The sequence below is a fragment of the Dipodomys spectabilis genome, unplaced genomic scaffold (assembly GCF_019054845.1).
Source record: "Dipodomys spectabilis isolate Male_0828 unplaced genomic scaffold, ASM1905484v1 ptg000740l, whole genome shotgun sequence".
Lineage (NCBI taxonomy): Eukaryota > Metazoa > Chordata > Mammalia > Rodentia > Heteromyidae > Dipodomys > Dipodomys spectabilis.
In genome coordinates, this window is record NW_024871417.1 from 12501 (window position 1) to 35356 (window position 22856).

Consider the following 22856-nt stretch of genomic DNA (forward strand, 5'->3'; position numbering starts at 1 on the left):
CCCATCCACCCATCCACCCATCCATCCACCCATCCACCCATCCACCCATCATCTGTCCATTTATGTGATCTATCCTGTTATCTGTCATCTCTCTGTCTTTACTATCTGTCATCTAATGCTTTGTGTCTCCATCTATTTGTGTATCATCTATTTGTCATTAGTCAAAGATGAATCGTCATCATCATCATCATCGTCTGCTGGTGACAGGGCTTGAGTTCAGGTCTTCCCGCTCGCTCCAGGCTGGCCCTCCCCCGCGTGGGCCACGCCGCCAGCCTGAGTCAGCGATCGCTGCAGATTCCAATAAAATCTGGGTCTGGGGCCGGCGGCGTGGAGCGCAGCCGAGCGCTGCCTTCGCTGCTTTTCTGTTCATCACTGCGCTTTCTGTGTGCAGTGTTGCAGAGACGGAGTTCAGGGAGCGGCGCGGCGGGCCGCCACGCCTGGCCACCGAGCCATAAGCCCAGCACCGAGGCGGCGGGGGAAGGCGGCGTGGCCCCCACCCGGGCGGCCATTCCCACAGGCAAGGGCCACGGCTCCTCTCCCGCCCTTCCCTTCCTTTCCCTTTGGTGCTGGTCCCAGACAGGGCCTGGCCATGTCCCTCAGCTCTTCAGCTCAAGGCGGGCGCTCTACCCCTTGAGCCACAGCGCCACTTCTGGTTTTCTGGTGGTTCCTTGGAGATCAGAGTCTCACGGACTTTCCTGCCCGGGCTGGCTTTGAACCACGATCCTCCGCTCTCAGACTCCCGAGTAGCTGGGATGGCAGGCGGGAGCCGCCCCGTGTCCAGCTTATTTTTCCATGTAACATAGAGAAAGGGAGCGTTGGGCTGAATAGAAAGTACCAGAAGGCCAGGGACGTGACGGCCGGCTGCCTAGCACATAGTAGTTGCTCCACGAATCCAACCTTTGGAATGCCTGAGGCAGGCGAGGGGGCGGTGGGCCGGGATCGCCGCCGCTCGGGAGGCTGCCATGTGGGGATCACGGTTCTCAGCCGGCCAGGGCGGGAAGTCCGCCAGACTCTGATCTCCACCGAAAAGCCGGACGTGGCGCGTGGCTCAAGCGGAGGAACGCCAGCCTTGAGTTCAAAGGCTCAGGGAGAGTGACCAGGCCCTGCGTGCAAAGCCCAGGACTGGTGTGTGCACACGCACACGCACACACACACGCACACGATGCTCTCAGATCCCCCTCTCCATCTCCCATGACACGTGGAAGCCCGGCGGCTCCCGATGTGCCCACGTGGGGAGGGGGAGAGGGTGGACGGGTCCCCGACGAGCTCGACAGCCTGAGCTTTCCCTCCCAGGCCTCCCCTCCCAGCCCTGTCCCCGCAGCTGGTCCAGACACGGCGCCAGCTGCTACCGGTTGGTTTGGTCCCTGGATTCCTGGAACGGAAGCCGGAGACGCTGCTCCCGGCTAGACTCCGCGCTCCTGGCCATCGAGAGCCCGGAAGAGTTTGTAAGTGCAGCCGTTCACCCCGGCCCCGGGACCCACCGCCCTGTCCTCCGCCCGTCACCCCGCTGCTCAGGAGGCCGAGATCTGAGGATCACCGCTGGAGGCCAGCCCGGGCAGGAAAGCCCCTGAGACTCTGATCTCCAGTGAGCCACCAGCAAACATGGAAATGCAGCGTGGCTCAAGGGGTAGAGCACCAGCTGCTGTAGGAGGCGCTCAGGGACAGCGCCCAGGCCCTGAGTTCAAATCCCGAGACAGCAACAAGACATACATATATATAGATGTATATATATATTTTTTTTCTCTAAGGGAAAATAACTTTCAGTGTTCTCCGAAATAGCTACACTTGCGTGTGATACGCGTGTAACTCACACAGCACGCTCTCTACCCTCTTATTTAGAAAGTCATCCCACGTCACTTGAAAATACATTTTTTTGAATGCGTTTCATATTCGTTTGACTCCATGAAGCCCAGGCTGATTTTTCGTAGCGTGTGCACATGTGCGTGCGTGTGTGTGCACGCACACGCGTGTGCATGGTCGTTTTGACCCAAGGCCTTGAGTTCTTGTTCGGCTTTTTTCACTCAAGACCGGTGTTCTACCCCCTGAGCCACAGCTGCCATTTCTGTTGGGTTTGATTTCGTTTCTGGTGGTTCATGGGAGATCAGAGGCTCAGGGACGTTCCTGCCCAGGCTGGCTTTGAACCGCCATCCTCAGATCTCAGCCTGCTGGGCAGCTGGAACTGCAGGCATGAGCCTCCGGCGCCCGGCCAGTATTTTTCCCCATGTCCCGGACACGCTAGTGTCTGGAAGGTGGCCTGACCTTGCCTTGATTTCCATTGCAGGATTTTGTAAGAAGCCAAACATCTCTCCATCCTGCCAACGCCTTCTGGCTGGGCCTTTCCCGGCGCGGCGCCCAGGGGCCGTGGCTCTGGGAAGATGGGTCTGTACTCTCTCCTGACATGTAAGATGCCACACGCACCTTCCTCTGACAGAGAAGGGCCCTGCCACGGAGAGCCGAGTCACCCGGCCACCTGGGATGACAGAGAGTGTGGCAATGGGGAACCCCAAAAACAGAGACCTCCGAAAGAGTAGAGGCCGGCCACCGGGGCTCACGCCTGCCATCCCAGCCGCTCAGGAGGCTGAGATCTGAGGCTCGTGGTTGGAGGCCGGGCTGGGCAAGAACATCCCTGAGACTCTTCTCTCCAATGAACCAGCAAAAGGCTGGAAGTGGAGTTGTGGCTCAAGTGGTAGAGCACCAGCCTTGACTGACAAATGAAGGCGCCAAGCCCTGAGTTCAAGCCAGTGCACACACACACACACACACACACACACACACATTAGTGCAACTATACTTTGTGTGGAGCAACTTAAAGGATAAATAAGCAATGTTTTTTGGTAGAATATACACAGTGGGATGTTTAAAAGGTCAATTTTCTTCTGTAATTATGGAGATAATTCTATTCCCACTTGATCACTGACGTCATCTTTCTTAGTGTGTGTGCCAGCCCCGGGGCTGGAACTCGGGGCCCGGGCACTGTCCCTGGGCTTTTCCGCTCAAGGCTGGCGCTCTACCCCTTGAGCTCAGCTCCACTTCTGGCTTTTTGATGGCTCACGGGAGCTCAGAGTCTCGGGGACTTTCCTGCCCGGGCTGGCTTTGAACCGCGATCCTCGGGTCTCAGCCTCCTGCGTGGCCGGGAGGGCAGGCGGGAGCCTCCGGCCCTGGGCTCACCCCACGGCGTTTTATGTCAACAGATTTCCTGTCAGAAGCACAGCCACTCAGGAGGGGGCCCCTGACTCCTGTGCCTGGATCCACGGGTCGGACATTTACACTCAGTTGTGTCACACGCCCGCATTTAGTATCTGCAAGAGGTTGTCTGTGTAAGAGGCCGGAGGAGATGAAGAGGCGCGATTGTAAAAATGGCTCAAAAAACAAAATAAAACGGAGTGATTTCTGAGGCCGCAAACACGAAGCTGGCATGTGTGTGCGTGTGTGTTGGCTGGTCGGGGGGCCTTGAACTCGGTCCCCCAGCTGTCCCCACTCGAGGCTGGCGCTCTACCCCTTGAACCACACCTCTACTTCGGCTTTGTGGTGGTTCCTGGGAGATCAGAGGCTCAGGGACGTTCCTGCCCGGGCTGGCTTTGAACCACGATCCTCAGGTCTCAGCCTCCCGAGTAGCTGGGATGACAGGCGGGAAAACTTCCTGCAGAGGTTTTCCTCGGGGGTGGAAGAAGGTGGCTTCTTCTGGGCCAATCCAGACCAGACACGCACACGCACACACACGCACACACACATGCACACACACGCTCACGTGCTGTGTCTCCACGCCTGACCAATTTGGCCATTAGACAGGCCCAGCCCCTCCCAGCAGGAAATGCAGTCAGAGTTTTCCCAGGCGGGCTGGGAGTGCCTTCTAGCACTTTCCACCGGGAACTGCTCCTCGCTGCTTGGGGCCGGCTTTGCCCCCGGCAGCCGCAGAGCTCTGAGGCCGGCCGTCAGGATGCAGGCCAAGTGCAGCAGCACCGACGGCTTCTGGGAGGACGAATGGGACACCAGCGCCAGCCTGGCCTCCCAGGCTTTCACCTTGGCCGGCCAGCCCCAGCCCAAGCCTGCAGGTACTAATGTCTGGGGCCGGTGAGCTAGGACTCCAGAGAGGTGTGTGAGATGAGGTCTCTGCCCAGGCCAAAGGCAACTTCTGGGGAAAGGCAGGCAAACGTGGTTGCGGGGGTTGTTTTTCTCCAAACTCTGACTGTGGTTTTCTTGGCAATGGGTGTGTCAGGGAGGAAGTGGCAGGAGTTGGCAGGAAACCCACCTCCCCGTGGGCGAATTCCCTGCCCACGTGGAGTCTGGGGTTGCCTCTCTGTAAATTTCTTTCTCTTTTCCCCGATCTGGACTTGGGGGTTGGATTGGGGAGGACTTCCTTCCTTGGGGGCGGCTGTGTTTGAACTCGGGTCTCCACCGAGGGCGACTTCTCTGTGGATTAGTGAATGATGGTTGTCATCACGCTCTGTATCGGCGGGCGCCCGACAGTCACGCCTACGATCATAGCCGCTCACGGGTCTGCGGTCTGGAGGATCGCGGTTCGCCGGGACCCCCAGGCGGGAAAGTCCCTGAGACGTAACCAGCAAAATGCTGGCCTGGAGGCGTGGCTCAAGGGGTAGAGCACCCACCCTGAGCGAGAATGCAGAGTCGGAGCCTGAGGCTCCGAGTTCAAGACCCGGTACCCACCGGCGAGCACTCCCACCACGAAATCCCGTGGGCTGGGCTGTGTCACGGCTCTGAACCCCCGAGGGGTCTTGGGGTGTCACGCCAGCGGCAGATGTGCAGTTGGTAACGGTGTGGAGGTGGCGGAAGGCAGGTCCTTCTCCCCGATCCTCCGCGGGCTCTGAAACCCTGCGCTTCAATCCCGTCCTGCGGGTGGCTCCACGGAGCTCGGCTGACTCGATGGATTGGGTCTCTGACTACTACGGGGACGATGGGATCGCGGGGAGAGGCTGGCTGGACCCAGACCCGTCTTCTTAGCTGTCCATCCCGTGTACAGAGACTCGCCCTCCCTTCTTCTGCCCCTTGGTAGGATTTCCTTGCCCGGGGAGCTGCGGTTCTCTCCGGGGATTACAGTTGTGTGTGGGGGGGGGTGGGTCATCACACCCTGATACAGGTGTGGTCAGGTTCCAGATTCCAGTCCCAGGCAGGGCCCTGGGCACCAGGGATTGTGGACAAGTTTACACAGGGTGCTTCAGGCTCAGTTCAGATGGGACTAAGTTCCAGATTCCAGTCCCAGGCAGGCTACTTACCACCTGGGATCTTGGATGAGTTAACACAATGTGTTTGAGGCTAGGTTTGAGATTCAAGTACCTTGGCACCTGGGATCGTGGACCAGCTTACACAGGGTGCTTAGGGCTCAGTACAGGTGAGACTGAGTTCATTCAGAACTAGGCCTGACACGTAGCAGCTGGAATCATGAACAAGTTGACACACTATGCTCAGGGCTCAGCACAGATGAAACTGGGTTCATTCAGGTACCAGGCAGGGCCCTTGGTGTTGGGTCTTCGTCCGTCCCACGAAAGACGGACGGGGTCCGAGGAAAGGTAAGTGCGGCGCTCGCCCGTTCCCTAGCCTCCCTCAGCCCAGGAGACAATCAGACACAGCGGGGAGCCAAATCCAGCAGGTAGAAAAACTCGTTTATTAACAGAGAGCAGCCCCTTTTAAAGACAACAAGGGTGGGTGGTATGGTAAGGGAGGAAGAGGAACCAATCACTGTCAAGGTCACACCCTATCATTCACCTGAGCCCTCACGGGCTGGTTAGGCACTGATCAGAAGATCAATTGGGGTCTGCCCACTCAACCCCTCCCAGAGCCATCTTGGCTGGCCATGTGCTCTCCAGTAAATTAGGCTCTGCCCACTCAACCCCCTCCCAGCGCCATCTTTGCTGCCCATGTGCTCCACAGATTCCCCCTTTTATTTTTGTTTTAATGGCAGACCCACCTAGCACAGTAATAAACATCAGTCCCACCAGTTAGAAATGTCCGAAGCAGTTCAACTAATTCCTGGGCACCTGGTGTCTTTTAAGTACGCCAGTTCCTTGTATGTGCCTTTAAGCTAGCACAGGAGTCAAGATGACCTTTGAGCTTTACTGTCAGCTCCCAATTGCTCCCAACATCATCCCAATAAACATCAGTCCCACCAGTTAGAAATGTCCGAAGCAGTTCAACTAATTCCTGGGCACCTGGTGTCTTTTAAGTACGCCAGTTCCTTGTATGTGCCTTTAAGCTAGCACAGGAGTCAAGATGACCTTTGAGCTTTACTGTCAGCTCCCAATTGCTCCCAACATCATCTCCCCCCCCCCCCCCCCCCCGTCTTTGCTTAAAGAAGCGAACCCGCCTGTCTTAGGTTGGGTGGATCGCCTTGTCTGCCTTACCCGTCATCGGGAACTTCTTCAGAGCGAAGCTGAAGGCCCTGTCTTAGGTTGGTCAGACTGACACCCCCTCTTACCTGTCTCTGGCTGCGATTCCTCTGGGGGGGGGATTCATTCATTTGGAGCTTGATAACTGGCTGGCTAAGCTCATAAGAGTTTTGCAGTGCACGTATAATGCAAGGAAGGCATAGAAAAACCATCAGCAAAAGCATTCCCAGGCCAGGAAATGTCACTACTAGTCCTTTAACCTTAGTGAAGGATGGGGTAGGAGTCTTTGCCACTTCAGAGTCCAGAGGTGGAGATTGTTCTAATCCAGCTATTTGCCTGTGGGGTTGGACAAGATCTGAACTGGAAGCATAACAAAAGGGGGTTGTTTAACAATTAAGTATGGATTCAATGCTGCTATACAAGCAATTAGTAAAAGAACAATTAAAGCAGGTAACATTAAAATAATTAACTCCTACAAAAATATTAAACAGTCCATAGGGTGGTGATCAAAATGAAGGTCAGGCCACCAGGTCGAAGGGACAGCTTCTCTTGTGGTGCTCCTGACGATTTCTGCATTGCCAGCATTGATCACCGCCCAGGTCACCCGTTGAGGTTGATGCAGGTTCCGTAGGGCCGTTCACAGGATTCGGAGAGTCAGGACAGCCAACAGCTGGAGTGTCACCATCTGCAATTGTTAGAGAACACAAGAGCTTCTCAAGGGCTGGTTGCCCTTGGGGATGGTTAATAATTGTCTTTCTGGCTTTTGTCTTTGGTTAGCTTATTCTTGGGCATCCTCCTGTATAGAGGAAATGGGTAAAAACTTAAGGTTCCTGGCAGGGATCCAAATGGGAGCAGACTCCCCTATGGGGAAAACGCATCCAAATCCCCTGCCCATAGTAACTAGGGGGTCAGGTCCTCTCCATTGTTGTGTCAGGGGGTCCTTCCACCTGACTTTCACTTGGGGCTTAGGGTTTAGTTGTCCCCAGTGCTTCTGAAATCTGGATTCAGTTGCCCCTTTTGAAAAATTTAAGATGTTAATGGTAAACAAAGCTATCTGTAACTGTACATGGGGGCTAATTCCCATTTTTTGTTTTAATAATTGCTCTTTAAGACATTGATGATTTCTTTCTATAATTGCTTGGCCTTGGGGATTATAGGGAATTCCTGTAGTATGATTAATATGCCATTTGTCAAAAAACTCTAACATTGCTTTGCTAACAAAACAGGGTCCATTATCGGTTTTAACTTGTGCTGGTAGACCCAAGGTAGCAAAGCATTGAAGAAAATGTGCTTGTGAATATTTAGTTCTTTCTCCAGTATGTGCTGTGGCCCAGCATGCTCCTGAGTAGGTATCTATAGAGACAAAGATATATTTAAACTTACCAAAGGCCGGGAAATGGGTAACATCCGTTTGCCAGAGGACGTTGGGTTTAAGGCCTCTGGGATTTACCCCCGGGGGTTGTAACGGGGGTACTTTTAAGAAAGGCTGGCATGTTTTACAGGTATGTACTATCCTTTTGAGGTCCTTTACAGGAATCTGAGGAAATCTATGCTGAAGACCTCTCCAATTAATATGGGTTAAATCATGCAAACAGGTAGCCTCTTGTAATGTTAATGCTTGTGGGCCAGTAGCTAACTGGTCCGCCCACTTATTGCCTAGGGAGAAAAACCCAGGAAGATTTGAATGCCCTCTCAAATGCTGAATATGAATAGGGGCTCCCCGCCCTTCTAATAGGCCCTTAAGGGTAACCATAAGGGGGGAAATAGGGTTTTTATCCAGCTTAATATGTGCCTGGGGAATATGAGGGAGCAAGTTAATCATATATAGGCTATCAGCATACAAATTAAAGGGTTTTTGAATGTCCTGAAGAGCCATAATTACGGCCAGCATTTCCTTATATTGTGCTGACCCTTGACAAGGTTGAAATCTTTGCTGGCTCGGGGTCTTTTGTTGTTCCTCAAAGGCTGCATATGCAGAGCCCGCTTTACCTCCGTCAGTAAAAACATGGAGGGCGCCAGGAATAGGCGTAGGAGAAAATAGGGATGGTATTTTGAGGGGAAGTCGCCATAACATGACAGTCCATTTGGATGGCCCATAATGGCAGTCAGTTTGGCCTAGAAACCCCTCCAAGGAGAGAGCAAGACGAGCATTGGCTCGAGTGAGCCACTCAACGTCTGCCATCCGAAAAGGAAAAACAATGGAGTGAGGGTCGAGGCCATAATGCCTTTGGGCTTGCGTCCTTCCCTTCACAATAGCATCTGCAAGTTGGTCTGCTTGAGAGTACACCCGAGGTGTGCCCCCCAGGGGAGTGTGAACCCACTCTAATGGCTCCCCATTTTGAGTTAAAACTGCAGATATTAATGTGACCCCTGCAAACAACCAAAGGGAAATGGGCTCACTAATAGAATACCTCTTTAGAGAAACTTCATCCAGGGCTTTTTGGAACTGCAAAAATATTGCCCTATGGCTATCTGTAATTGTAATAACTTCTTGTGGCGTCCTGTCTTTTAGCAGGGCAAATAAGGGCACAAGACTATCTTTAGGGACAGAAACCCATGGCAACAGCCAATTGATTTCCCCTAAAAGACTCTGAAGTTGGGTTAAGGTTAGAGAGGCTGGAATATCCAGCAAAGGCTTAAGGGGGCTGGCCTGAGTCAAGGTAAGGTGGGTCCCGAGCACCTTAAAAGGAGGTACCTTTTGAATTTTATTAAGGGCTATGGTAAAACCCCCCTTTTTTAGTATGTCGAGGACCTGGGCCAGAAGGCCCTCCAGGCAGCTTGGGTCTCGGTGCCCCAGAATTATATCATCCATGTAGGCATAGGCAAGGGAGGTATCTGAACCCAGCACAGGCCCTAAAAGTGTGGCCAAATATTGTTGGCAGAAGGCAGGGCTATTGGCCATACCCTGTGGCAGTACCGTCCATTCAAACCTCCGGTCAGGCTGGGAGAAATTAAGAGAAGGTATAGAGAAAGCAAACTTCTCGCAGTCATCTGGATGCAGAGGGATAGAAAAAAAACAATCTTTAATATCAATCACAACCAAAGTATATTCTGAAGGTATAGCAGGAGTCCAGGGCATGCCTCTTAGGGGCGTTCCTACTAGCTTTCATTTACCTTCCGTAGATCTTGGAGCATCTGCCAAGCCCCAGAGGCTTTTTGAATAACAAATCCAAGGACTTATACAAGGGCGGATATGCCCGAGGCTTATCTGTTCCTCCACCAGAAGGTGGAGGGCTTCAAGTTTAGGTTTGGTCAATGGCCACTGCTCCACCCAGATTGGGCTTAGGGCGGAGTCCGTTCACCAGGGGGACGGTCCAATGGGCCTGGGTCACCCTGCCACGAGGCTGCCTGGGCCTCACAGCAGGGGGGGTTCCTCCTTGCATTAAAGGGGCTAGAGGATGCCCCTCCCCAAGTTTAAAGACTTCCCATCTAAATCAAATTTGTATCCCTCCCTGCCCCTGGGGTAGGGTATAGGGGGCGGTTTGCCCACGGGCCAGTTGGCAGGGGATTGTTGTAAACAATCCCTCTTAAAGTGCCCTTCCTGCCCCCATTTAAAACAAGTCTCTCTCCCCGATGGCCTTGGGGTTCCTTGGCCCTGGGCTGCCAGCGCCTGAGTAATGGCCTCAGTCATTGTAGATGCCTGAGCCTGTAAAGCTAAAGCTAGTGATTGGGACTGGTGCTGTTGCGTTCCCACATCCTGTGAGGCCACCACCCATCTGCTCAGGGAACTCTCTCTCAATCCCGTGCAGGCCATGCGGTGGTCTGCATTCATCCCTTCCCAGACCAGCAGCTTTACAAACTGATCTCGGAGGTTCCCTGTCGGCAGCTTGAGGTGAACACTCTGTTGGACTCGGTCTATGAAATCAGGTCGAGGCTCACCCAGTTTTTGTCTCACTTCTGCCATGGGGGACTCAGTAGGCCCATCATCTAGTTTGTACCACACGGCAAGTCCTGCCTGCCTCACCTGGTCACGGTACGGGCCAGGTATTGCGGCCTGTTGGATGCCGGTGGAGTACCCTTCCCCCTTCCCTGCTAGCATGGCATAAGTAATAGGTTTTGCTGGTTGAGCCTGCTGGTTACTCTCCGCTTGCACTCTGCATTCCTCCTTAAAGAAAGCACACCATTTAATAAACTGAGAACTAGTGGTCTGGGCCCAGGGAGAGTTTGGGCCATCCTCCGCCACCGCCTTGTGGAGCTCTTTAAGATCCTTAGCTTCCCATGGATACCATTCCAAGGGCCTGTTAGCCCCTGATGCCACATTGACCGGATACGCTTGGGGAAGCGAATCCTGTGGCCGAGAGTCTGGGCTCTTGGGTGGCCCTTCCTTTCCAGAGCTCTTGGGTGGCCCTTCCTTTCCAGAGGAGGTCTCCGAGTAGGTTACTTCCTCAGCCCTTGGTCCCTCCATGTGGTAGGGGTCTGGGCTTTGCAAGTCCCTCTCGCAGGTCTCGTAGGGCGCCGTACCTCCCGTCCAATCAGGGGAATAGGGAGGGGGCCTAGGACCGTCCGGGGCACCTGAGTAGCTGCCTCGGCCCCTGCATGCACAGATAGTGCGTTCCCGGTTGAATTTGACCTTTTCCTTTTCCTTTTTACTTCCCAAGTCCTCCTGTACTCCTTCTAGGCCTAATGTTGCCTCCTCCTCCTTCTTCTGTGATATAGCATTACCCATATTTAGGGTTTCACTTACCCCGAGAGACCGCTTAGCCTCGGCCGGTATCTTTTCCTTTCGTGCCCCACGTTGGGCGCCAGATGTTGGGTCTTCGTCCGTCCCACGAAAGACGGACGGGGTCCGAGGAAAGGTAAGTGCGGCGCTCGCCCGTTCCCCAGCCTCCCTCAGCCCAGGAGACAATCAGACACAGCGGGGAGCCAAATCCAGCAGGTAGAAAAACTCGTTTATTAACAGAGAGCAGCCCCTTTTAAAGACAACAAGGGTGGGTGGTATGGTAAGGGAGGAAGAGGAACCAATCACTGTCAAGGTCACACCCTATCATTCACCTGAGCCCTCACGGGCTGGTTAGGCACTGATCAGAAGATCAATTGGGGTCTGCCCACTCAACCCCTCCCAGAGCCATCTTGGCTGGCCATGTGCTCTCCAGTAGATTAGGCTCTGCCCACTCAACCCCCTCCCAGCGCCATCTTTGCTGCCCATGTGCTCCACACCTTGGCACCTGGGATCATGGACGGACAAGTTAACACAGGGTGCTTGGGGCTCAGTACAGACGAGACTGGGTTCTAGACTCAAGTATCAGGCATGGATACTTACCACTTGGGATTGTGGACAGGTAAACACTCTATGCTCAGGGCTCAGTACAGATGGGACTAAGTTCTAGATTCGAGGACCAGGCGGGGCACTTGGCCCCTGGGATCTTGGACAAGTTAACACCTTGTGCTTGGGGGTGCTGGTCCCCACTAACAGCTCACCGATGACAGCGGACGTTGTTTAATACTGTTGACGAAAACTCACTGAGGGAGAGGAGCTGGAGCTCTCTGTCAGGAGCACTGAGCAAAGACCCAGGAACCGCACGGGGCCCAGCCCCGGTTCACCCACACGGAGGAGCTTCCCGGGAATCCCGAGCGGCCCCTGGTGGTGGCTTGGTTGCTCTGTTTTGCGTGGGCTGGTGCAGAGGCTTGAACTCAGGCCTCCAGGCCTTGACTCGGCTTTTTCTGCTCAAGGCCGGCGCTCTACCACTTGAGCCACAGCGCCACTTCCAGTTTTCTGGTGGTTCACTGGAGATCAGAGTCTCATGAAGTTTTCCTGCCTGGGCTGGCTTTGAACCGCGATCCTCTCAGATCTCAGACTCCTGAGTGTCTGGGATGCCAGGCGTGAGCCACACACACACACACACACACACACACACACACACACACGCACATGCGCACACACACGCACGCAGCACGTGAGCGCCGGAGGCTGAGGTTTGAGGATCCAGGTTCCAATCCATTCGCGGCAAGGAAAGTCTGTGAGACTCTGATCTCCAATAGATCACCAGAAAACCGGTAGTGGTGCTGTGGTTCAGGTGGTAGAGCGCCAGCCTTGAGCAAAAGAAGCTCAGAGACAGCGCTCAAGCCCCAAGTTCGGGCCTCAGGCTGGCACAGAAAAAAGGGGAAAAAATAGAAATACTTGAATATAATACAATATATAATATAATGCTTGAAACATAATAAATGTAAGTAATAATATTTATAATACATAAATTATATATAATTAAAATTATGTATAAATGCACATTACCAAATATGTATATATAATATAGATGCATAGATAGATAGACAGATATTTTCTGTCTGTGTATGGTTTTTTTTTTTTTTGGGTCCGGTCATGGGGCTTGAACTCTGGGTCTGGGCGCTGTCCCTCAGCTCTTCAGCTCAAGGCTAGCGCTCTACCACTTGAGCCACAGCACCACTTCCAGCTTTTTTCTTTTTGCTTCTGTGGTGCTGAGGAATCGAACCCAGGGCCTCAGGCATGCAAGGCAAGCGCTCTACCACTGAGCTACCTGCCCAGCCCTGTCTGTGTATATATACATATATTTTTCTTATATATTGCACACACCTATTTGGTAGTGCGCATCTATTTTCCTGTAGGCCTTAGATTTGAATCCTTGTTGCTGAATCGTGAGGACAATGGGCATCTCCGCCCGCACTTCCTCTAAGAACAAAGGGGCTTCTGTTCAGAACGCGGCCCTGGCCCTGCAACCTTTCCTCCCGCGGCCCTAGGAAGAGGAGTCGGGAAAGCGGCGTGGCTTCCCACGGACATCTCCAGGGATTCCCACGTGTTTATAGCAGCCTGGCCCTGGCCTCTCTACCAATGACACAGCCCCGGGCTGGGCCCCACGCGACGACCCAGGAAAGCCCGGCCAAGTCAGCCCTGCACCCGCTGAAGACTGAGACACCCTGCCCTCCCCCTCCCCCCCGAGTCGCTGGGATGACAGGCGGGAGCCACCACCCAGCCTGGAGATGCTGATCTCCAAGGAGCCCCCAGAAAACCAGACATGGAGCTGTGGTTCAAGCGGTAGAGCACCAGCCTTGAGTGCAAAGCTGAAGTGACAAGATGAAGGTCTGAGTTCTATGCCCAGTGCTGGCACAGACAGACAGACAGACAGACAGATACTTCAGGGCACAGCAGGACTGGGGAGATGTTGGCCAGAGGCTTTGTGGAGCAGTCAGAACCTCGTGACCCAATTAAGATGATGAGTCAGGCACCGGCGCTCACGCCTGTCATCCCAGCTACGCGGGAGGCTGAGCCCCGAGGATTGCGGTTCGAGGCCAGCCTGGATAGTAGTTTGTGAGACTCTTCGTCCCAATGGAAGCCAGAAGTGGCGCTGTGGCTCCAGCGGCAGAGCCCTGGCCTTGAGGAAGAAAAGCTCAGGGACAGCGCCCGGGCCCTGAGTTCAAATCCCAACACTGACACACACACACACACACACACAGAAACGAGTGTGTATCATCGCCCCTGGGTTACTTTAGTTCCACATGAACTCTTCCCTGTCTAGAGCGAGTCCTCCCAGGGGTGGGGGGCTGGTTTCTACACTAGGAGGAGGAAGATGGACCCCCCCATTTCTCTCTCTCGCTCTCTGCCCACAGAGCACAAGGCTGGCTGTGCAGCGTGGCGCGCCCTGGCCCTGGCCCTGCTCACTCTCTGCTTGGTGCTGATGGTCGGTCTTGTAGCCCTGGGTCTTGTGTGTAAGTCCATGCAGGCTCTGCGTTGGCTGGGGGAGGGAGAGCGGCCGGGGGGGGGGGGGGGGGGAGGGGGGAGCGGCGGGGGAGGGGGGAGCGGCAGGGGGGAGGGAGGAGGGAGGAGGGGGGAGGGGGGAGGGCAGGGTCTCAAGGTTTGTCTAAGAGAAACAAAAAAATATATCTTGCTGTGGATTTTTAAAGATTTAACTTAAATTCTGGAAGTCTGGGGCATAAAGCAGTGTGTGTATGTGTGTGTGTGTGTGTGTGTGTGTGTGTGTGCACCCGGGCTTGAACTCAGGGCCTGGGCGCTGTCCCTAAGCTTTTGTGCTCCAGGCTGGCGCTCTACCACGTGAGCCACAGCGCCACTTCCGGTTTTCTGGTGGTTCATTGGAGATCAGAGTCTCAAGGACTTTCTGGCCCGGGCTGGCTTTGAACCGTGATCCTCAGATCTCAGCCTCCTGAGAAGCTGGGATGACAGGTGTGAGCCACCGGCATCCAGCTTCAAGGCAAATACGTAAATGCCCGGAGATAGCAGTGGTTTTAAATTCCAGCGTTAATCATTCCACTGGCGTTAGGTACTGGGTTTGAGGTAAGAATGATTGAGCTGGGCGCCGGTGGCTCACGCCTATAATCCCAGCTACTCAGGAGGCTGAGATCTGAGGGTCAGGGTTGCAAGCCAACCTTATCTCCAGTTAACCAGCTCTGGGGAGTGCCCAGGCCCCGAGTTCAAGCCCCAGGAACTCAGGACCTGCTGCTTTTGCTCATTAGCTGGTGCTGTACCAACAGAGCCACACCTCCGATCCTACGCCCCGATTCTTCATGCCTGCAAATAAAACACTGAATGAAGACACACACACACAAGTGACAAGAATAAATGACAAAACTAGGAGTGTGAACGGGAGGCAGGGAGAGAAGCAAGGAGATGCGTATCCCAAGTCTCTCAAATCTGCCTGCCTGGCCTGGCTTTGAACCTGGATCCTCAGGCCTCAGCCTCCCGGGTCGCTGGGCTGACAGGCGGGGGCCGCCGGCACCCACCAAGAACTTAGTTCTGAAGTCGAGAGCTGCTGTTTTGCTCCCTATGTTCAGACCTATTTAGAGCAATGCGTTTGCCAAGGTGACGCAATTAACCATCTGCAGGCTAGAGTCCGAGTCTGAATGTGGCAGCCGGAGATCCCGGGGTCTGAGATCTTGAAGAACAGACTGGAAAACAAAACAAAACAAAACATTTCCCCATATGTGGGAAAAGCAACAGAGCCAGCGCTGGCGGCTCCCGCCTGTCAGCCCAGCGACTCGTGGGAGGCTGAGATCTGAGGATCGCGGTTCAAAGCCAGCCCGGGCCGGAAAGTCTGTGAGACTCTGATCGCCCATGAACCACCCACAAAAGCCAAAAACGGAGGTGTGGCTCGCGTGTTAGAGAGTTAGCTTTGAGCACAGAAGCTCAGAGGCTGCACCCGGGCCCTGAGTTCGAGTCCCTGGACTGGCAGGTGCACACACGCACGCGCACACACACTAATAGTGTGACCCGTCCCCGGGGGCAGTTCTCCAGTTCTACCAGCTCTCCAATTCCCAGCGAGGAAGCCTTTCTGAGATGGAGGAGCGTCTGGGGAACCTCTCGGGAGCGTTGCAGGCGCTGCGGGCGCACAGCCGCGCGCTGGCGGGAAGTCTGCAGAGGGTGGCCGAGAGACTGTGCCGCGAGCTGTACGACAAACGCGCAGGTAGGCCGCCCGGGGCCGCCGCGGACCGTCCCTGTGAGCGTGGGCCGGGCACGGTGTGCGCAGACGGAGGCCGGGGGCAGAGCCGGAGGAGCACACGCACTGCATCTCAACGCACAAAGGCCCTCCGCGCGCTCACGTGTGTGTGCGCGTGTGCACGCGTGTGCGTGCGTACAGGGGCTTTGAACCCGGGGCCTCGCACGGACCCCGCGAACCCCGGCTCCACTCCCAGCTTTTGGCTGGCTGCATCGCAGAGAAGAGGCTGTCCACCTGCGCTGTCCGGGCTGGCTTTGAACCGAGATCCTCACGGATTCCTGCCACCAGCCCTGTGCCCACCTGCCTGCCTGCCTTCTCCGTCCCTCCCTCCCTCCCTCCCTCCCTCCCTCCTTCCCTCCCTCCCTCCCTCCCTCCTTTATTTCTTCCTTCCCTTTTCCCCCCTCTCTCACCACTGAGGTTTGGCCCTGGGCCTTCGACCTGCTGGGCCGGTGCTCTACTGCTTGAGCCACACCTCCAGACCCAAGACACACACCCGTGGCTTAGCCGACCGAGCGCGATCGGGTTCCACGGGGGGAAAGGCCCCGCTAGCCCCTTCCCCCCGCACGCAGGACACAGGTGCAGCCCGTGCCCGGACACGTGGTGGTGGCAGGGAGCCAGGTGCTACAAGTTCTCCGGAGAGAGCCGCAGCTGGCAAGGCTGCCAGTCCTACTGCGAGGCGGAGAGCGCCAGCATGCTGAAGATCGACACGCAGGACGCTCTGGTAAGTGCCGGGCCTTCCTAGGCTGGAAGAGGATGGTAAGAGCAACACCTCCAGGCCCAGGGGCTCACGCCGGTCACCCCAGCGACCCGGGAGGCTGAGAGCTGAGGCTCACGGTTCAAAGCCAGCCCGGGCAGGAACGTCTGTGAGACTCTCATCTCCAACTAAACACCCAAAAGCCGAAGTGCAGCTGTGGCTCACGTGGTAGAGCACCATCCTCGAGCGGAAAAACTCAAGGACAGCTGCCAGGCCATGAGTTCAAGCCCCAGTACTTCATGCACACACATGCACACACGCACACACACACATGCACACACGCACACACACATGCACACACACATGCACACACGCACGCACGCACACACACATGCACACACGCGCGCACACGCATGCACACACACGCGTGCACACATGCACACACGCACACACATGCACACACGCATGCGCGCGCACACATGCACGCGCACACACATGCACGCACACACATGCACACACGCACACACATGCGCACACACATGCACACACATGCACACACACATGTATGCACACACATGCACACACACATGCACACACACGCACGCGCGCACACATGCACGCTCACACACATGCACACACATGCACACGCGCACACATGCACACGCATGCACACGCATGCACACACATGAGCACGCATGCACACGCGCACACACATGCACACGCATGCACGCACGCACATGCACATACACACACGCACACACATGCACACGCATACACACACGCATGCACGCACATGCACACACACAATGTATGCACACACATGCGCACACACATGTACACACATGCACACACATGCACGCATGCACGCACATGCACGCACATGCACGCACACACACATGCACGCACGCACACACACACCCATCATGGATGACAGAAGTCTTGGTTGTGATTCTGGGTTACAGAACACCAACATGAATTCATCGTCCCCAAGACCAAAGGTCCCGGGTTCAGCTCTGAGCCTCCCTCTGAAGGATCTCATGGTGCCTGCTCGCTTCCTTCCCCCGCTGCTCCCTCCACTCCTTCCTTCCCTCTGTGTCTGTCTGTCTCTGTCTCTGTTGCTGTCTGTCTCTCTGTCTCTGTCTGTCTGTCTCTGTCTCTGTTGCTGTCTGTCTCTCTGTCTCTCTGTGTGTCTCTCTCTGTGTGTCTGTGTGTGTCTGTCTCTCTGTCTCTGTCTGTCTGTCTCTGTCTCTCTGTCTCTGTCCGTCTCTGTCTATCTATGTCTCTCTGTCTCTGCCTGTCTCTCTCTGTCTGTCTGTCTCTGTCTCTCTGTGTGTCTGTCTGTCTCTGTCTCCCTGTCTTCTCCCCCCCCCCCCTTCTCTGCTAACCCTGGGTCTTGAACCTGGCCCGGGCTCCGTCCCTCAGTGCTGGGCCGGGTGGGCACGGGGGCAGGGTGGGTGGAGGCCCCAGCAGCCTAGGGCTCTGGGCTGGGGGCTCTGGGCTGGGGGCTCTGGGCTCTGGGCTGGGCTCTTGGCTCTGGGCTGGGCTGTGGGCTGTGGGTTGTGGGCTGGGCTGTGGGCTGTGGGTTGTGGGCTGTGGGCTGTGGGCTCTGGGCTGGGCTGTGGGCTCTGGGCTGGGCTGTGGGCTCTGGGCTGGGCTCTTGGCTCTGGGCTGGGCTGTGGGCTCTGGGCTGGGCTCTGGGCTGTGGGCTGTGGGCTCTGGGCTGGGCTCTGGGCTCTGGGCTGGGCTCTTGGCTCTGGGCTGGGCTGTGGGCTGTGGGCTGTGGGTTGTGGGCTGTCGGCTCTGGGCTGGGCTCTGGGCTCTGGGCTCTTGGCTCTGGGCTGGGCTGTGGGCTGTGGGCTGTGGGTTGTGGGCTGTGGGCTCTGGGCTCTGGGCTCTGGGCTGGGCTGTGGGCTCTGGGCTGGGCTGTGGGCTCTGGGCTGTGGGCTCTGGGCTGGGGGCTCTGGGCTCTGGGCTGGGCTCTTGGCTCTGGGCTGGGCTGTGGGCTGTGGGCTGTGGGTTGTGGGCTGTGGGCTCTGGGCTGGGCTCTGGGCTCTGGGCTCTTGGCTCTGGGCTGGGCTGTGGGCTGTGGGCTGTGGGTTGTGGGCTGTGGGCTCTGGGCTCTGGGCTCTGGGCTGGGCTGTGGGCTCTGGGCTGGGCTGTGGGCTCTGGGCTGGGCTCTGGGCTGTGGGCTGTGGGCTGTGGGCTGGGCTCTGGGCTCTGGGCTGGGCTGTGGGCTCTGGGCTGGGCTCTGGGCTGGGCTGTGGGCTCTGGGCTGGGCTGTGGGCTCTGGGCTCTGGGCTGGGCTCTGGGCTGTGGGCTGTGGGCTCTGGGCTGGGCTGTGGGCTCTGGGCTGGGCTGTGGGCTCTGGGCTGTGGGCTGTGGGCTCTGGGCTGGGCTGTGGGCTCTGGGCTGGGCTGTGGGCTCTGGGCTGGGCTCTGGGCTCTGGGCTCTGGGCTGTGGGCTCTGGGCTGGGCTCTGGGCTGGGCTCTGGGCTGTGGGCTCTGGGCTGGGCTCTGGGCTGGGCTGTGGGCTCTGGGCTCTGGGCTGGGCTGTGGGCTGGGCTCTGGGCTGTGGGCTCTGGGCTGGGCTCTGGGCTCTGGGCTCTGGGCTGGGCTCTGGGCTGGGCTCTGGGCTGGGCTCTGGGCTCTGGGCTGGGCTCTGGGCTGGGCTGTGGGCTGTGGGCTGTGGGCTGTGGGCTCTGGGCTCTGGGCTCTGGGATCTGGGCTCTGGGCTGGGCTCTGGGCTCTGGGCTCTGGGATCTGGGCTCTGGGCTGGGCTCTGGGCTCTGGGCTCTGGGCTCTGGGATCTGGGCTCTGGGCTGGGCTCTGGGCTCTGGGCTCTGGGATCTGGGCTCTGGGCTCTGGGCTGGGCTCTGGGCTCTGGGCGGGGCTCTGGGCGGGGCTCTGGGCTCTGGGCTGGGCTCTGGGCTCTGGGCTGGGCTCTGGGCTCTGGGTGGGGCTCTGGGCTGTGGGCTGGGCTCTGGGCTCTGAGCTGGGCTCTGGGATCTGGGCTCTGGGCTGGGCTCTGGGATCTGGGCTCTGGGCTCTGGGATCTGGGATCTGGGCTCTGGGCTGGGCTCTGGGCTCTGGGCTGGGCTCTGGGCTCTGGGCTCTGGGATCTGGGCTCTGGGCTCTGGGCTGGGCTCTGGGCTCTGGGCTGGGCTCTGGGCGGGGCTCTGGGCTCTGGGCTGGGCTCTGGGCTCTGGGTGGGGCTCTGGGCTGTGGGCTGGGCTCTGGGCTCTGAGCTGGGCTCTGGGATCTGGGCTCTGGGCTGGGCTCTGGGATCTGGGCTCTGGGCTCTGGGCTCTGGGATCTGGGATCTGGGCTCTGGGCTCTGGGCTCTGGGATCTGGGCTCTGGGCTCTGGGCTCTGGGCTCTGGGCGGGGCTCTGGGCTCTGGGCGGGGCTCTGGGCTCTGGGCTCTGGGCTGGGCTCTGGGCTCTGGGCTCCGGGCTCTGGGCTCTGGGCTGAGCTCCGGGCTGTGGGCTGGGCTCTGGGCTGTGGGCTGGGCTCTGGGATCTGGGCTCTGGGCTGGGCTCTGGGATCTGGGCTCTGGGCTCTGGGCTCTGGGCTCTGGGCTGGGCTCTGGGATCTGGGCTCTGGGCTCTGGGCTCTGGGCTCTGGGCTCTGGGCTCTGGGCGGGGCTCTGGGCTCTGGGCTCTGGGCTGGGCTCTGGGCTCTGGGCTCCGGGCTCTGGGCTCTGGGCTGAGCTCCGGGCTGTGGGCTGGGCTCTGGGCTGTGGGCTGGGCTCTGGGCTGTGGGCTGGGCTCTGGGCTCTGAGCTGGGCTCTGGGATCTGGGCTCTGGGCTGGGCTCTGGGATCTGGGCTCTGGGCTCTGGGCTCTGGGATCTGGGCTCTGGGCTCTGGGCTCTGGGCTCTGGCATCTGGGCTCTGGGCTCTGGGTGGGGCTCTGGGCTCTGGGCTCTGGGCTGGGCTCTGGGCTCTGGGCTCTGGGCTCTGGGCTGGGCTCTGGGCTCTGGGCTGGGCTCTGGGCTCTGGGCTCCGGGCTCTGGGCTCTGGGCGGAGCTCTGGGCTGTGGGCGGGGCTCTGGGCTGTGGGCGGGGCTCTGGGCTGTGGGCTGGGCTCTGGGCTCTGAGCTGGGCTCTGGGCTCTGGGCTCCGGGCTCTGGGCTCCGGGCTCTGGGCTCTGGGCTCTGGGCTGGGCTCTGGGCTGTGGGCTGTGGGCTGGGCTCTGGGCTGTGGGCTGTGGGCTGGGCTCTGGGCTGTGGGCTGGGCTCTGGGCTCTGGGCTCTGGGCTGGGCTCTGGGCTCTGGGCTCCGGGCTCTGGGCTCCGGGCTCTGGGCTCTGGGCTGGGCTCTGGGCTGTGGGCTGTGGGCTGGGCTCTGGGCTGTGGGCTGTGGGCTGGGCTCTGGGCTGTGGGCTGTGGGCTGGGCTCTGGGCTGTGGGCTGGGCTCTGGGCTGTGGGCTGGGCTCTGGGCTCTGGGCTGGGCTCTGGGCTCTGGGCTCTGGGCTGGGCTCTGGGCTCTGGGCTGGGCTCTGGGCTGTGGGCGGGGCTCTGGGCTGTGGGCGGGGCTCTGGGCTGTGGACGGGGCTCTGGGCTGTGGGCGGGGCTGTGGGCTGTGGGCGGGGCTGTGGGCTGTGGGCGGGGCTGTGGGCGGGGCTGTGGGCGGGGCTCTGGGCTGTGGGCTGTTGGCTGTGGGCGGGGCTGTGTGCTGTGGGCGGGGCTGTGTGCTGTGGGCGGGGCTCTGGGCTGTGGGTGGGGCTGTGGGCTGGGTTGTGGGCGGGGGCTCTGGGCTGTGGGCTCTGGGCTGTGGGCGGGGCTGTGGGCTGTGGGCGGGGCTGTGGGCTGGGTTGTGGGCGGGGCTGTGGGCTGTGGGCTGTGGGCGGGGCTGTGGGCTGTGGGCGGGGCTGTGGGCGGGGTGGGTGGAGCCTCGCGCCCAGCTCCCGCTGCCCCGCCCCCGCAGGCCGAGGCGCGCAGGCGCAGCTACTCGGAGTTCTTCGACTCGTACTGGACGGGGCTGGCGCGCCGGGCGGGCGGCGCCTGGCTGTGGGCGGACGGCACGGCCCTCGCCCCGCGCCTGTGAGTCCCGGGATGGGGGCGGGGTGGGGCGGGAGCGGGGTGGGGGCGTGGGGGGGCGTGGCGGGAGGGTGTGGCGTGGGCGTGGAGGGGCGTGGCGTGGATGGGGCGTGGCCGGAGGGCGGGGCGTGGCGGGAGGGGCGTGGCAGCAGGGCGGGGCGGGCAGCAGGTGGTCGAGGGGGGCAGCGGGGAGCCAGGAGGGCACAGCCGGGCGGAGGGGGGGGGGGAGAGGAGGGGGCGAGGCGGGGGAGGGGCGGGATCCCGTGGCTTCTGCCCCAGGACAAGTTCCAGAAGAGTGGCCTGCACACAGGGTGCGGTGCGGGTGTGACCCCTGCGGTGTGATCCTTGCGGTGTGATCGCTGCGGTGTGATCGCTGTGGTGTGATCGCTGTGGTGTGATCGCTGCGGTGTGATCGCTGCGGTGTGATCGCTGCGGTGTGATCCCTGCAGTGTGATCACTGCGGTGTGATCGCTGCGGTGTGATCCCTGCGGTGTGATCGCTGCGGGTGTGATCGCTGCGGTGTGATCGCTGCGGTGTGATCCCTGCGGTGTGATCGCTGCGGTGTGATCGCTGCGGTGTGATCGCTGCGGTGTGATCCCTGTGGTGTGATCCCTGCGGTGTGATCGCTGCGGTGTGATCGCTGCGGTGTGATCCCTGCGGTGTGATCCCTGCGGTGTGACCCCTGCGGTGTGACCGCTGCGGTGTGATCCCTGCGGTGTGATCCCTGTGGTGTGATCGCTGCGGTGTGATCGCTGCGGTGTGATCGCTGCGGTGTGATCCCTGCGGTGTGATCCCTGCGGTGTGATCCCTGCGGTGTGACCCCTGCGGTGTGACCGCTGCGGTGTGATCCCTGCGGTGTGATCCCTGTGGTGTGATCGCTGCGGTGTGATCGCTGCGGTGTGATCCCTGCGGTGTGATCGCTGCGGTGTGATCCCTGCGGTGTGACCCCTGCGGTGTGACCGCTGTGGTGTGATTGCTGCGGTGTGATCGCTGCGGTGTGATCGCTGCGGTGTGATCGCTGCGGGTGTGATCGCTGCGGTGTGATCGCTGCGGTGTGATCGCTGCGGTGTGATCGCTGCGGTGTGACCCCTGCGGTGTGATCGCTGCGGTGTGATCGCTGCGGTGTGATCGCTGCGGTGTGACGCATGCGGTGTGATCGCTGCGGGTGTGATCGCTGCGGTGTGATCGCTGCGGTGTGACCCCTGCGGTGTGATCGCTGCGGGTGTGATCGCTGCGGTGTGATCGCTGCGGTGTGATCGCTGCGGGTTGTGATCGTTGCGGTGTGATCGCTGTGGTGTGATCGCTGCGGTGTGACCCCTGCGGTGTGATCGCTGTGGTGTGATCGCTGCGGTGTGATGCACAGTAAA

General features: G+C 58.7%; 2 protein-coding genes across 2 annotated transcripts in view; both read left to right on the forward strand.

The window, feature by feature from the left end:
* The window catches only part of Clec7a (C-type lectin domain containing 7A), a 7948-nt gene extending 4545 nt beyond the window's left edge, over nt 1–3403 (forward strand). Inside the window, exons 3-6 of the mRNA XM_042672639.1 lie at nt 392–517; nt 1294–1445; nt 2282–2400; nt 3192–3403. Coding sequence (XP_042528573.1) covers nt 392–517; nt 1294–1445; nt 2282–2400; nt 3192–3321 — 527 coding nt within the window. The 3' untranslated portion in view covers nt 3322–3403. The remainder of the gene's footprint in view (nt 1–391; nt 518–1293; nt 1446–2281; nt 2401–3191) is intronic.
* Nucleotides 3404–3843: 440 nt separating this feature from the next.
* Clec1a (C-type lectin domain family 1 member A) lies at nt 3844–21492 on the forward strand (the record flags this gene model as incomplete). Its single annotated transcript, XM_042672638.1, has 5 exons — nt 3844–4052; nt 13920–14018; nt 15551–15727; nt 16330–16481; nt 21377–21492. Coding segments are annotated over exons 1-5 (659 nt in total), but the record flags the coding sequence as incomplete, so codon positions are not given.
* Between the last annotated feature and the right edge of the window lie 1364 nt (nt 21493–22856).